A 17,211-nucleotide genomic window follows, 5' to 3' on the forward strand; every position below is an offset into this window, starting at 1 on the left:
GACTTTTCATACGTACCTCAGCACAATAATTTTGTTATTTTATCAAGTGACAGAGGTATTCAAATTATGATCACAATAATATGAAGTATCTAGTTTGTTTGTTTTTAGCTTATTTTATACAACTCTACAGTTTCGTCTACACATATACACATGACCATTGTGGTTAAAATTCATTAAAATGTTCATACCTAATTTTTTCTTCACACATGTTGATTGCTGTAAATTATAACATAAACGTTGAAAGATAGTTGTAACATCGGTGAGGAGCAAAATTAAATAAAAATTCCCCATTACAATGATCGTTTAAAGAGCGACAGCAAATTCAAGTGTTGTCATGTTCTGGACGCGAATCGCGCGTAGTTCAGCACGCGCCGCTAGAATTCGCTCCCGGAGCATCATTCGATCTGCAGAGCGATATGATTAACTAAAATACTAAACCTGGTTTCAAACCTGATTTTATAACAGAACTTTTAATAAAATACTGCCCATGTTAATTATTTTTCAGTTTTTTTTGCACATGTTAGATGATTATAAAGTTTTAAAAGATAGTTGTACTTCCTATGCGAATTCATGGCCAATAATTCAGCTCAACAGACAATCTATGCTAAAGGTCTCCAGGAATACAACAACTTGCCAGTTTACATTAGAGAATGTCCACATTAAAAAATGTTCAGGAAACACGAAACTATTTGTTATGCAAAAGACAGCAATGACTTGAATACCATCTTTTTATTCGGATGGTGTATATATGTATACCAAGGTGATTTTGTATGCATACGATGTTATAATGTTGTCAGTATTGGATGTATGAAACCTATGTTTTATTTTATGTCATTATGTTAGCCTCTGTGCTATTAACAACAGCAATATATTGTTGCGAGGTCGCACTGCCAAATTTTCAACTGTTTGGCCTGCTGTGGGAGTGAAACTGACCTCATCACCACTTCTACAACAGGTAACAGGGTTCCCCCCCCCCCCCCCTTGACCGTTTTATGTTTCATTTTAAAACTGACCAGAAACCTTCTTGTTCTATTCTCCCCATACATTGACTACTGCACCTAGTTCCAGTCTCACACCCCAGAGCGCTCTGCAAGTGCTTGCTAGGTGGGGGAATGGGGTTGATGCACAAATGTGGCATCATTTACATTTCACAAGTACTTATATGTATTAATTGTTTGTAAATTTCCGGTGTCTTCAAAAATGTTATACATTCTAACACCATAATTTTTCTTTGTAAACAACGTAGACAGCTTTTTTTTTCACATTGGACCATACAAACAGATTTTGGTTAGAAGTTACACCCGACGAAGTCGAGAAATATCAATCCGGACGATACAGATAAACCGTGTGATTATAAAGCATTAAGATTTCTACTATTTTTAAATTAATATTAATTTACTATAAAATTAAACCTTCATGAAGAAATTATCTAAATTAAGTTGAAAACCGCAAAGAAATCCATTGTACAGTTTAAAATCAAGGTAATTAAATAACCTACTCTGCTGCCCAAAATAAAATAAACATGTAGGGTCAGAATTACATTTTACGTTCCACAGAAATATTTCTGTTCTGGTGTCACAAAAGTATTTCGTTATCTAGTTTCCAAATAGTAATATTGAAAATACTAAAAAAAAAAAAAAGGGGGGGGGGTGGTCTGTAAAGTCAGTTTACGGACGATAACTCTACGTGATAACGTCATAAGAAAACATTGATGAAAAATTGCATACTTTTTAATTTTAAAACATTATTTACAGTTTTTGCAAATTTAATTTAATTATATTTTTAAATATAATCACGAACAATTAGTTAAAAAGCCCACCTTAACCTGTTTAATATTATAGAAGATTTTCTCGCATGGTGGTTGGCCGGTTCTTGCACGCTCGGCTCAGGCGGAACGTGACAATTTTTCGTGCGTGCAGCCGGAGTTCATCGATTTATAAGACTTTATCACGTCAAAAAATCTGCATGTTAAAGTTAAGCAATATGTATGTTTATTTGTAAACATTTGTAATACAAGGAGAGTAAATACGAGAAGCTTCCGTTCGTGTTCCCGGCAGCCATGCTTATCGCCGCACTGCAGTTGTGGTGATGGAGCTGGGCGCCTATTGGTGGTGCTCGTGTCCCTCGTGGTCGTGCTCCGGGCAGTCTGATTGGTTGGCATCCCTGTAGGTGAGGCCTGGCGGCAGTGCAGCGTTAGCCTCGGTCAGGAGGGGCTCGCTCAGTGTCCTCTGGCGCGACAACACCACCGCGACCTCTGCAGCAACAACAGTCATCAACACCACCGCGACCTCTGCAGCAACAACAATCATCAACACCACCGCGACCTCTGCAGCAACAACAATCATCAACACCACCACAAGCTCTGCAAGTATCACCAATCAGCAACACCACCGCGATCTCTACAGCAACAACAATCATCAACACCACCGCGACCTCTGCAGCAACAACAATCATCAACACCACCGCGACCTCTGCAGCAACAACAATCATCAACACCACCGCGATCTCTACAGCAACAACAATCATCAACACCACCGCGACCTCTGCAGCAACAACAATCATCAACACCACCGCGATCTCTGCAGCAACAACAATCATCAACACCACCGCGACCTCTGTAGCAACAACAATCATCAACACCACAAGCTCTGCCAGTATCAGCAACACCACCGCGATCTCTGCAGCAACAACAATCATCAACACCACAAGCTCTGCCAGCAACACCAGTCATCACCACCACAAGCTCTGCAAGTATCACCAATCAGCAACACCACCGCGACCTCTGCAGCAACAACAATCATCAACACCACCGCGATCTCTACAGCAACAACAATCATCAACACCACCGCGACCTCTGTAGCAACAACAATCATCAACACCACAAGCTCTGCCAGCAACACCACCGCGATCTCTGCAGCAACAACAATCATCAACACCACAAGCTCTGCCAGTAACACCAGTCATCAACACCACAAGCTCTGCCAGTATCACCAATCATCAACACCACAAGCTCTGCCAGTAACACCAGTCATCAACACCACAAGCTCTGCCAGTATCACCAATCATCAACACCACAAGCTCTGCCAGTATCACCAATCATCAACACCACAAGCTCTGCCAGTATCACCAGTCATCAACACCACAAGCTCTGCCAGTATCACCAGTCATCAACACCACAAGCTCTGCCAGTATCACCAATCATCAACACCACAAGCTCTGCCAGTAACACCAGTCATCAACACCACAAGCTCTGCCAGTATCACCAATCATCAACACCACAAGCTCTGCCAGTATCACCAATCATCAACACCACAAGCTCTGCCAGTATCACCAGTCATCAACACCACAAGCTCTGCCAGTATCACCAATCATCAACACCACAAGCTCTGCCAGTAACACCAGTCATCACCACCACAAGCTCTGCCAGTATCACCAATCATCAACACCACAAGCTCTGCCAGTAACACCAGTCATCAACACCACAAGCTCTGCCAGTATCACCAGTCATCAACACCACAAGCTCTGCCAGTAACACCAGTCATCACCACCACAAGCTCTGCCAGTATCACCAATCATCAACACCACAAGCTCTGCCAGTATCACCAATCATCAACACCACAAGCTCTGCCAGTATCACCAATCATCAACACCAAGAGCTCTGCCAGTATCACCAATCATCAACACCACAAGCTCTGCCAGTAACACCAGTCATCACCACCACAAGCTCTGCCAGTATCACCAATCATCAACACCACAAGCTCTGCCAGTAACACCAGTCATCACCACCACAAGCTCTGCCAGTATCACCAATCATCAACACCACAAGCTCTGCCAGTATCACCAATCATCAACACCACAAGCTCTGCCAGTATCACCAATCATCAACACCACAAGCTCTGCCAGTAACACCAGTCATCAACACCACAAGCTCTGCCAGTATCACCAATCATCAACACCACAAGCTCTGCCAGTAACACCAGTCATCACCACCACAAGCTCTGCCAGTATCACCAATCATCAACACCACAAGCTCTGCCAGTATCACCAATCATCAACACCACAAGCTCTGCCAGTATCACCAATCATCAACACCACAAGCTCTGCCAGTAACACCAGTCATCACCACCACAAGCTCTGCCAGTATCACCAATCATCAACACCACAAGCTCTGCCAGTAACACCAGTCATCACCACCACAAGCTCTGCCAGTATCACCAATCATCAACACCACAAGCTCTGCCAGTATCACCAATCATCAACACCACAAGCTCTGCCAGTATCACCAATCATCAACACCACAAGCTCTGCCAGTAACACCAGTCATCAACACCACAAGCTCTGCCAGTATCACCAATCATCAACACCACAAGCTCTGCCAGTAACACCAGTCATCACCACCACAAGCTCTGCCAGTATCACCAATCATCAACACCACAAGCTCTGCCAGTATCACCAATCATCAACACCACAAGCTCTGCCAGTATCACCAATCATCAACACCACAAGCTCTGCCAGTATCACCAATCATCAACACCACAAGCTCTGCCAGTATCACCAATCATCAACACCACAAGCTCTGCCAGTATCACCAGTCATCAACACCACAAGCTCTGCCAGTATCACCAATCATCAACACCACAAGCTCTGCCAGTAACACCAGTCATCACCACCACAAGCTCTGCCAGTATCACCAATCATCAACACCACAAGCTCTGCCAGTAACACCAGTCATCACCACCACAAGCTCTGCCAGTATCACCAATCATCAACACCACAAGCTCTGCCAGTAACACCAGTCATCAACACCACAAGCTCTGCCAGTATCACCAATCATCAACACCACAAGCTCTGCCAGTATCACCAATCATCAACACCACAAGCTCTGCCAGTAACACCAGTCATCACCACCACAAGCTCTGCCAGTATCACCAATCATCAACACCACAAGCTCTGCCAGTAACACCAGTCATCACCACCACAAGCTCTGCCAGTATCACCAATCATCAACACCACAAGCTCTGCCAGTATCACCAATCATCAACACCACAAGCTCTGCCAGTAACACCAGTCAGCAACACCACCGCGACCTCTGCAGCAACAACAATCATCAACACCACCGCGATCTCTACAGCAACAACAATCATCAACACCACCGCGACCTCTGTAGCAACAACAATCATCAACACCACAAGCTCTGCCAGCAACACCACCGCGATCTCTGCAGCAACAACAATCATCAACACCACAAGCTCTGCCAGTAACACCAGTCATCAACACCACAAGCTCTGCCAGTATCACCAATCATCAACACCACAAGCTCTGCCAGTATCACCAATCATCAACACCACAAGCTCTGCCAGTATCACCAATCATCAACACCACAAGCTCTGCCAGTATCACCAATCATCAACACCACAAGCTCTGCCAGTATCACCAATCATCAACACCACAAGCTCTGCCAGTAACACCAGTCATCACCACCACAAGCTCTGCCAGTATCACCAATCATCAACACCACAAGCTCTGCCAGTAACACCAGTCATCAACACCACAAGCTCTGCCAGTATCACCAATCATCAACACCACAAGCTCTGCCAGCAACACCAGTCATCACCACCACAAGCTCTGCAAGTATCACCAATCAGCAACACCACCGCGACCTCTGCAGCAACAACAATCATCAACACCACCGCGATCTCTACAGCAACAACAATCATCAACACCACCGCGACCTCTGTAGCAACAACAATCATCAACACCACAAGCTCTGCCAGCAACACCACCGCGATCTCTGCAGCAACAACAATCATCAACACCACAAGCTCTGCCAGTATCACCAATCATCAACACCACAAGCTCTGCCAGTAACACCAGTCATCACCACCACAAGCTCTGCCAGTATCACCAATCATCAACACCACAAGCTCTGCCAGTAACACCAGTCATCACCACCACAAGCTCTGCCAGTATCACCAATCATCAACACCACAAGCTCTGCCAGTAACACCAGTCATCAACACCACAAGCTCTGCCAGTATCACCAATCATCAACACCACAAGCTCTGCCAGTATCACCAATCATCAACACCACAAGCTCTGCCAGTAACACCAGTCATCACCACCACAAGCTCTGCCAGTATCACCAATCATCAACACCACAAGCTCTGCCAGTAACACCAGTCATCACCACCACAAGCTCTGCCAGTATCACCAATCATCAACACCACAAGCTCTGCCAGTATCACCAAACATCAACACCACAAGCTCTGCCAGTAACACCAGTCATCACCACCACAAGCTCTGCCAGTATCACCAATCATCAACACCACAAGCTCTGCCAGTAACACCAGTCATCACCACCACAAGCTCTGCCAGTATCACCAATCATCAACACCACAAGCTCTGCCAGTAACACCAGTCATCAACACCACAAGCTCTGCCAGTATCACCAATCATCAACACCACAAGCTCTGCCAGTATCACCAATCATCAACACCACAAGCTCTGCCAGTAACACCAGTCATCACCACCACAAGCTCTGCCAGTATCACCAATCATCAACACCACAAGCTCTGCCAGTAACACCAGTCATCACCACCACAAGCTCTGCCAGTATCACCAATCATCAACACCACAAGCTCTGCCAGTATCACCAATCATCAACACCACAAGCTCTGCCAGTAACACCAGTCAGCAACACCACCGCGACCTCTGCAGCAACAACAATCATCAACACCACCGCGATCTCTACAGCAACAACAATCATCAACACCACCGCGACCTCTGTAGCAACAACAATCATCAACACCACAAGCTCTGCCAGCAACACCACCGCGATCTCTGCAGCAACAACAATCATCAACACCACAAGCTCTGCCAGTAACACCAGTCATCAACACCACAAGCTCTGCCAGTATCACCAATCATCAACACCACAAGCTCTGCCAGTATCACCAATCATCAACACCACAAGCTCTGCCAGTATCAACAATCATCAACACCACAAGCTCTGCCAGTATCACCAATCATCAACACCACAAGCTCTGCCAGTAACACCAATCATCAACACCACAAGCTCTGCCAGTAACACCAGTCATCACCACCACAAGCTCTGCCAGTATCACCAATCATCAACACCACAAGCTCTGCCAGTAACACCAGTCATCAACACCACAAGCTCTGCCAGTATCACCAATCATCAACACCACAAGCTCTGCCAGCAACACCAGTCATCACCACCAAAAGCTCTGCAAGTATCACCAATCAGCAACACCACCGCGACCTCTGCAGCAACAACAATCATCAACACCACCGCGATCTCTACAGCAACAACAATCATCAACACCACCGCGACCTCTGTAGCAACAACAATCATCAACACCACAAGCTCTGCCAGCAACACCACCGCGATCTCTGCAGCAACAACAATCATCAACACCACAAGCTCTGCCAGTAACACCAGTCATCAACACCACAAGCTCTGCCAGTATCACCAATCATCAACACCACAAGCTCTGCCAGTAACACCAGTCATCACCACCACAAGCTCTGCCAGTATCACCAATCATCAACACCACAAGCTCTGCCAGTATCACCAATCATCAACACCACAAGCTCTGCCAGTAACACCAGTCATCACCACCACAAGCTCTGCCAGTATCACCAATCATCAACACCACAAGCTCTGCCAGTATCACCAATCATCAACACCACAAGCTCTGCCAGTATCACCAGTCATCAACACCACAAGCTCTGCCAGTATCACCAATCATCAACACCACAAGCTCTGCCAGTATCACCAATCATCAACACCACAAGCTCTGCCAGTAACACCAGTCATCACCACCACAAGCTCTGCCAGTATCACCAATCATCAACACCACAAGCTCTGCCAGTAACACCAGTCATCACCACCACAAGCTCTGCCAGTATCACCAATCATCAACACCACAAGCTCTGCCAGTATCACCAGTCATCAACACCACAAGCTCTGCCAGTATCACCAATCATCAACACCACAAGCTCTGCCAGTAACACCAGTCATCACCACCACAAGCTCTGCCAGTATCACCAATCATCAACACCACAAGCTCTGCCAGTATCACCAGTCATCAACACCACAAGCTCTGCCAGTATCACCAATCATCAACACCACAAGCTCTGCCAGTAACACCGGTCATCACCACCACAAGCTCTGCCAGTATCACCAATCATCAACACCACAAGCTCTGCCAGTATCACCAATCATCAACACCACAAGCTCTGCCAGTATCACCAGTCATCAACACCACAAGCTCTGCCAGTATCACCAATCATCAACACCACAAGCTCTGCCAGTATCACCAATCATCAACACCACAAGCTCTGCCAGTAACACCAGTCATCACCACCACAAGCTCTGCCAGTATCACCAATCATCAACACCACAAGCTCTGCCAGTATCACCAATCATCAACACCACAAGCTCTGCCAGTATCACCAATCATCAACACCACAAGCTCTGCCAGTATCACCAGTCATCAACACCACAAGCTCTGCCAGTATCACCAATCATCAACACCACAAGCTCTGCCAGTAACACCAGTCATCACCACCACAAGCTCTGCCAGTATCACCAATCATCAACACCACAAGCTCTGCCAGTATCACCAATCATCAACACCACAAGCTCTGCCAGTATCACCAATCATCAACACCACAAGCTCTGCCAGTATCACCAATCATCAACACCACAAGCTCTGCCAGTATCACCAGTCATCAACACCACAAGCTCTGCCAGTATCACCAATCATCAACACCACAAGCTCTGCCAGTAACACCAGTCATCACCACCACAAGCTCTGCCAGTATCACCAATCATCAACACCACAAGCTCTGCCAGTATCACCAATCATCAACACCACAAGCTCTGCCAGTATCACCAGTCATCAACACCACAAGCTCTGCCAGTATCACCAATCATCAACACCACAAGCTCTGCCAGTATCACCAATCATCAACACCACAAGCTCTGCCAGTAACACCAGTCATCACCACCACAAGCTCTGCCAGTATCACCAATCATCAACACCACAAGCTCTGCCAGTAACACCAGTCATCACCACCACAAGCTCTGCCAGTATCACCAATCATCAACACCACAAGCTCTGCCAGTATCACCAGTCATCAACACCACAAGCTCTGCCAGTATCACCAGTCATCAACACCACAAGCTCTGCCAGTATCACCAATCATCAACACCACAAGCTCTGCCAGTAACACCAGTCATCACCACCACAAGCTCTGCCAGTATCACCAATCATCAACACCACAAGCTCTGCCAGTAACACCAGTCATCACCACCACAAGCTCTGCCAGTATCACCAATCATCAACACCACAAGCTCTGCCAGTATCACCAGTCATCAACACCACAAGCTCTGCCAGTATCACCAGTCATCAACACCACAAGCTCTGCCAGTATCACCAATCATCAACACCACAAGCTCTGCCAGTATCACCAATCATCAACACCACAAGCTCTGCCAGTAACACCAGTCATCACCACCACAAGCTCTGCCAGTATCACCAATCATCAACACCACAAGCTCTGCCAGTAACACCAGTCATCAACACCACAAGCTCTGCCAGTATCACCAATCATCAACACCACAATCTCTGCCAGTATCACCAATCATCAACACCACAAGCTCTGCCAGTAACACCAGTCATCACCACCACAAGCTCTGCCAGTATCACCAATCATCAACACCACAAGCTCTGCCAGTAACACCAGTCATCACCACCACAAGCTCTGCCAGTATCACCAATCATCAACACCACAAGCTCTGCCAGTATCACCAATCATCAACACCACAAGCTCTGCCAGTATCACCAGTCATCAACACCACAAGCTCTGCCAGTATCACCAATCATCAACACCACAAGCTCTGCCAGTATCACCAATCATCAACACCACAAGCTCTGCCAGTAACACCAGTCATCACCACCACAAGCTCTGCCAGTATCACCAATCATCAACACCACAAGCTCTGCCAGTATCACCAATCATCAACACCACAAGCTCTGCCAGTAACACCAGTCATCACCACCACAAGCTCTGCCAGTATCACCAATCATCAACACCACAAGCTCTGCCAGTATCACCAATCATCAACACCACAAGCTCTGCCAGTATCACCAGTCATCAACACCACAAGCTCTGCCAGTATCACCAATCATCAACACCACAAGCTCTGCCAGTATCACCAGTCATCAACACCACAAGCTCTGCCAGTAACACCAGTCATCACCACCACAAGCTCTGCCAGTATCACCAATCATCAACACCACAAGCTCTGCCAGTATCACCAATCATCAACACCACAAGCTCTGCCAGTATCACCAATCATCAACACCACAAGCTCTGCCAGTATCACCAGTCATCAACACCACAAGCTCTGCCAGTATCACCAGTCATCAACACCACAAGCTCTGCCAGTATCACCAGACATCAACACCACAAGCTCTGCCAGTATCACCAGTCATCAACACCACAAGCTCTGCCAGTATCACCAATCATCAACACCACAAGCTCTGCCAGTATCACCAGTCATCAACACCACAAGCTCTGCCAGTAACACCAGTCATCACCACCACAAGCTCTGCCAGTATCACCAATCATCAACACCACAAGCTCTGCCAGTATCACCAATCATCAACACCACAAGCTCTGCCAGTATCACCAGTCATCAACACCACAAGCTCTGCCAGTATCACCAATCATCAACACCACAAGCTCTGCCAGTATCACCAGTCATCAACACCACAAGCTCTGCCAGTATCACCAGTCATCAACACCACAAGCTCTGCCAGTATCACCAATCATCAACACCACAAGCTCTGCCAGTATCACCAATCATCAACACCACAAGCTCTGCCAGTAACACCAGTCATCACCACCACAAGCTCTGCCAGTATCACCAATCATCAACACCACAAGCTCTGCCAGTAACACCAGTCATCAACACCACAAGCTCTGCCAGTATCACCAATCATCAACACCACAAGCTCTGCCAGTATCACCAATCATCAACACCACAAGCTCCGCCAGTATCACCAGTCATCAACACCACAAGCTCTGCCAGTATCACCAGTCATCAACACCACAAGCTCTGCCAGTATCACCAGTCATCACCACCACAAGCTCTGCCAGTATCACCAATCATCAACACCACAAGCTCTGCCAGTATCACCAATCATCAACACCACAAGCTCTGCCAGTATCACCAGTCATCAACACCACAAGCTCTGCCAGTATCACCAATCATCAACACCACAAGCTCTGCCAGTATCACCAATCATCAACACCACAAGCTCTGCCAGTAACACCAGTCATCACCACCACAAGCTCTGCCAGTATCACCAATCATCAACACCACAAGCTCTGCCAGTATCACCAATCATCAACACCACAAGCTCTGCCAGTATCACCAATCATCAACACCACAAGCTCTGCCAGTATCACCAGTCATCAACACCACAAGCTCTGCCAGTATCACCAATCATCAACACCACAAGCTCTGCCAGTATCACCAATCATCAACACCACAAGCTCTGCCAGTAACACCAGTCATCACCACCACAAGCTCTGCCAGTATCACCAATCATCAACACCACAAGCTCTGCCAGTAACACCAGTCATCAACACCACAAGCTCTGCCAGTATCACCAATCATCAACACCACAATCTCTGCCAGTTACAGAAACTTCACAACCACAATCTCTGCCAACAACAGTCATCAGCACCACAATCTCTGTATATCAACAGCAATCATTACCACCACAATAACTACCAACAGCGGTAGTCATCAACACCACAATATCTGCCAACAGCAGCAAAACCATCACAATATCTGCCAACAACAACAACAGCAACATTCATCACCACAATCTCTGTATAACAAAAGCAAACATCAACACCACAATATCTGCCAACAGCAGATGTCATCACCATCACAATCTCTACCAACAAAAACATACATCACTACCACAATCTCTGCCAACAGCAACAATCATCACCACTGCAATCTCTGCCAACAACTGCAATCATCACCACCACAATCTCTGTCAACAGCAGCAGTTATCACCACTAACATCTCTGCCAACAAAAGCAGACCTCACCATCGCCAGTTCTGCCAACAGCAGCATCTGCAACGCAGACCAATCATGAGTCTAATTCCTTCTTCAAAAAACATGACCATGTTTAGTTTACGATTCACCGATAAAATTTACAAACATTATGTAAGTAATCACTCAACAAGTGTTTACTTTGGTTAGCTGCCCCAAGAAATCTTAATTTTATGTTTGTTTGTGAACTTGGTGTACACTGAACATTATTATTAATATATATTATATTTAAATTTAAAATAAATAATTAACTGGTGAGAAGAATAGCGTACGAAAGAGCATGTTGGCAATACCATCATTGTTACGTAAATAAGTTGTGAGAGTTTTAGTGTCGTTTTGTATGTGAACTACACAGAAACAATGAATTGCATACTCTTAACAATAATCCTACACATTATCATCGAGAAAGGCTGGCCACAGTCTGTTTTCATAGCAGTTACGTCACCCATGGCCGACCGTAATGTGTTTGAACACTCACCAATGTCTCCTTCTCCGGCGGGCTTAGTCCGGCACATCCACACCGTGGCATAGTTGTCGTAGTCCGTCTTGAGCACGTAGTACTTGGCCAGCACTAGGCATACACACACAAGGAACAGCAATCTCAACAACAATAGACATACCAGGCATCACTTGTTTTGTATCCGTGCACTCATCAAATATAAAATTTATGACGAAATTTTCTGACCTTCTTTTCCCCTTGCTCAAACTGTTTGCAGCTCCTGAGATATCTTTTTGACTTACTGGTGATAAGAAAACAGAGTTAAAAATTAAATTATTTTCACGCGGCACACGGTTGGGTACAGTTTTATACACCGTCCAGCCTGACACTGCTTCCACCCCCTCCCTCAACCCCTCAGACCCTCACCAGCATTCCTTTACCTTCCACGGGCTCTAAGTAAGGATAGACCTAACCCTAAACTCTATAGTAACTGAGCAATAACTATCTCTTTGGGGGGAAAAACATGATCGTTTATGTGATCGGTCCAGAAAAATCGAAATATTAGTATATATTGTATATTTATTATTTTTTTCTTATCGACTTTTATTTCACATTTTTTTTAGTCAATAATTTTGTGGGCCCATCCTGTGCTGTCTCTAACCCTGCGCTCAGAGCACCTACATAGATACAGCCCTGATTTCACACACTACTGTACAAACAGGTCGTGCTGTTTTCTATAATATGGAGGGTTTGAATCCTAGTACCTGCCATACCTATGTAGATTTTATATTGTTTTCCAAAAAAAAATCACTCAAGGCTATACCTAGATGACCATTATCGATTCCTAAATTATCGTCCCTAATTTGTGTGCATATATATATATATTGCTGCTATCTCGACTGACCTCGCTGTCAACAGCACTTAGGGCACGAACTCATACAAAATTGTCTTTGCAATATTTAGGCCGGTATTCCAAGACACAAAAATAAGGGTTTAAGTGTTTAATGTGCTACAGCTGTACCCTAGCTGTATCCCTAGTGCATGACAGGACATTGCCAGTCCCTTATTTTTAGGCAACGGATTTCGGTGTCCTATCCGTTGCCGATCTGTTGACCAAATTCCGCGCATGCGCAGAGCTCTATTTTTCGTTGATTTCGTTAACTCTCGTATATAGTCATTTTTGTGATCATCGAGGGACGTACCAAGTGTGTTGGTGTGCCAAATGAAAATTTATGATAGAGACATTATCCTGGAGTACATTTTGTTAACATTAATGCTCATAACAATAAATAAATAATCACAACTTTGAAAGTACTGCGATGGGGCTGCTATTTTTGCCGTATAAAAAAGTGTATCGAGGGTTGCGAAACGTCCGCTAGAATGCGTTGTAACCAGTTTTTAGCCTCGGGCAGGGCACCCGTTTATCAAAACGGTTTGCCGATCTGTTTCCTTGCTGGGATTCTGTTCGGACACGTTCCTGCGAGTCAGGGTGGCGGTTGTGTCCCGAGAAGGAAACCGCTTGTCCGCTGCATCGCCCGGACGTCTTGGAATACCGCCCTTACGGGCCGCCAAAAGCAAACGCGACTCACGTTGCTGGGAGCCCAATACCACCAGAAGCTTTCCGTCCGTGCTGCCAGGTGTCTCCCTCTTCATAGTGTTCCTGCTGCTCATGTAGCTCCCGCGCCTGGAGGGACAGAGACCAGAGGCATCATCACGGGTGACCAAATCACAAAAGCAAATAAAAGAAAATGAGCTCGCAACGCCTTCTTCAAATAAATTCAGTAATAACTAGTTCAATTAGTAACTGTCCAACAAGAAAACAACCTCAAAAGACATGATGATATGCAATGACATTTTTGATCATTTGGTCAAAAGATGCAACGAAATGCAAGTGAATTCGACGCTGTGAAGTGGAGAGTGCTATGGACACAGAAATGGAGGTTGTTGTTTCCCTCCACCGGAGACTGTCTGCAATTTGTACTCGGGCGAGACGTTTCTTATTTTTATTTTTTTTAATGGTTTCGTTTCCTGAGGGGGGAGAAGGGGTGATAAAGTTAATTTCCGCATCGGGTACTTTGTTACATGTCAGTCACACATGTAGAGTCTTTACTGCCAAATTTTAGTTCTATAAAGTCTTGCATGAAACTTATCTTTGTATATATTTGTCACCAGACACAGTCAACATGTTATATGCTTCGTGTAAGTCAGGCAACTATTCTTGATTAAAGCCTTCTGTTAACTGAGAAATGGTCACCCAGTGGAGGTTTCCTGAATTGACACAGATAATTCCAGTTGTGGAATACATCATAAAGACCTAGCATCGGAAGAAAATCCGAGCTAGCGAAGCTAATCCTAGACAGTAGTCATCCTGAGAGGCCTAAAGCTTTACCTGATGGCATGCAACCAGAAAATTTTTCAAGCAAGTCACAGTTCAAGTGTTCACCTTCGTATATAAACGCACCACACGTTTAATCTCACCAGTGTGGCGGTCATAGCGTTATGCTCATAGCCTTCAAGTAATGGGTTCGAATCTCACACCACATGTAAGCTGTCTCTTAGTGTACGTAATTACCTTCGGAGATTGAACTGGAACCAAAAGTTATGCGAGCACATTTACATGGCTTCGTTGTTGTGACTAGCCTGCATCTGGACAGTAGGTATACATTCTCTTGTGGCAGACACTCACGTGGTGTTGTAGTACATGTAGAGGCTGTTGATGTCACCATTCTCTCCCTGCTGTAGGAGGTTGTGGCTGCACTTCACGCCCTCCAGGCCCGGAATGTCGTAGTCCCTCTCCCTGACGACATGCCACAGGCCCAGCAGCTGAGAACAGAGATTCACGAGGTGTTGTAGTACATGTAGAGGCTGGTGATGTCACCATTCTCTCCCTGCTGTAGGAGGTTGTGGCTGCACTTCACGCCCTCCAGGCCCGGAATGTCGTAGTCCCTCTCCCTGACGACATGCCACAGGCCCAGCAGCTGAGAACAGAGATTCACGAGGTGTTGTAGTACATGTAGAGGCTGTTGATGTCACCATTCTCTCCCTGCTGTAGGAGGTTGTGGCTGCACTTCACGCCCTCCAGGCCCGGAATGTCGTAGTCCCTCTCCCTGACGACATGCCACAGGCCCAGCAGCTGAGAACAGAGATTCACGAGGTGTTGTAGTACATGTAGAGGCTGGTGATGTCACCATTCTCTCCCTGCTGTAGGAGGTTGTGGCTGCACTTCACGCCCTCCAGGCCCGGAATGTCGTAGTCCCTCTCCCTGACGACATGCCACAGGCCCAGCAGCTGAGAACAGAGACGAGCTGCTACGTGGGTCGAGAACCAAGTCATCGCCTTGCAAACGACAATACGCAGTAGCTGCAAGGATGTCTAGCCGATGAAGTGAAGAGCAAGGATGTCTAGCCGATAAAGTGAAGAGCAAGGATGTCTAGCCGATGAAGTGAAGAGCAAGGATGTCTAGCCGATAAAGTGAAGAGCAAGGATGTCTAGCCGATGAAGTGAAGAGCAAGGATGTCTACCCGATAAAGTGAAGAGCAAGGATGTCTAACCGATGAAGTGAAGAGCAAGGATGTCTAGCCGATAAAGTGAAGAGCAAGGATGTCTAGCCGATGAAGTGAAGAGCAAGGATGTCTACCCGATAAAGTGAAGATAAGGATGTCTAACCGATGAAGTGAAGATCAAGGATGTCTAGCCGTTGAAGACGTACCTTTCAGACACGGACCGGACTCTGATGTAAATGCTACAGTACCAACTCCCGGTTTACTCTTATGCACATCGATGCATCGCCGTCACCGTGACAGGATATTCTCGAGCAACAGTAATTTACTTTCGACACGAGAAGAGAGAATGTGATTAAAAATCATTCTCGCAAAATATTTTGCTGTAAAAAGTGTCGCGAGCAATTTTACAAGAAATGATAATTTTAAAAGACACTTGAAGACGTGCAAAGGCCCTGCTGTTCGACAGAAAGTAAAGGTTTCACTGCAGCAACGATGCATCGATTTGCTCAAGAGTACACTGGGAATTGGCACTTTAGCAGATACACCAGCTTCCAGAGGCTTTCCCATGGCGACTTTAAGCCTATTTGGAGACAATTTAATTTTTTTTTTCTGGATTTAAAAACGGGAAATTATCCTTTGAAAAGGGGAAACTTTCTCTCGAAAAATGAAATTTCTAGGAATTTTACAACACAAATGGCCGCTATGACGTCAGAGGTCGGTCGGTCATTGACCCCACCTCACACCTCTCTCCTGCTCCTGTCCCAGTATGCCCATTCACATACTACTGTCGGAGACCGTGACCACGCGCTGACGTCACACTGCCACGACTCAGCCACGCTTGAAGCAGTTTTTCTTTTCTGGACTCAGCTTGCGCTCACTTGCTGGACCGCCGCGCCGGCGACATCTGAGGAGGCTGTCATCAGTCTAGTGTCAGTTCTTACTTACGTATGAAACCAACGTGACGGTTGATCCAAAATTATTGAAACTAAAATGGCAATTCAATTTTATTAAGAAACTGATAATGTAATTCAATTACACGTGTTAGAACTTAGCAAATAAACTAATTAAATCTTCTTTCCTAAATTTTATTACTAATTGGTTT

At 45.8% G+C, this 17,211-nt stretch overlaps 2 protein-coding genes across 2 annotated transcripts in view; one reads left to right on the top strand and one right to left on the bottom strand.

Annotated features, from left to right (window-relative positions):
* LOC134537381 (uncharacterized) overlaps positions 1-17,211 on the top strand; it is an 843,397-nt gene that overhangs the window by 674,530 nt on the left and 151,656 nt on the right. The window lies entirely within an intron of this gene.
* Positions 1,969-15,449, bottom strand: LOC134537372 (lazarillo protein-like). The gene is made up of 4 exons (XM_063377731.1): positions 15,293-15,449; positions 14,196-14,290; positions 12,646-12,738; positions 1,969-2,254 (listed from the first exon to the last, which is right to left on the bottom strand). The coding sequence occupies exons 1-4, from the start codon at positions 15,307-15,309 to the stop codon at positions 2,103-2,105; spliced, it is 357 nt and encodes a 118-aa protein (XP_063233801.1). The 5' UTR covers positions 15,310-15,449; the 3' UTR covers positions 1,969-2,102.

This window comes from Bacillus rossius, chromosome 12 (genome assembly GCF_032445375.1).
Source record: "Bacillus rossius redtenbacheri isolate Brsri chromosome 12, Brsri_v3, whole genome shotgun sequence".
NCBI lineage: Eukaryota > Metazoa > Arthropoda > Insecta > Phasmatodea > Bacillidae > Bacillus > Bacillus rossius.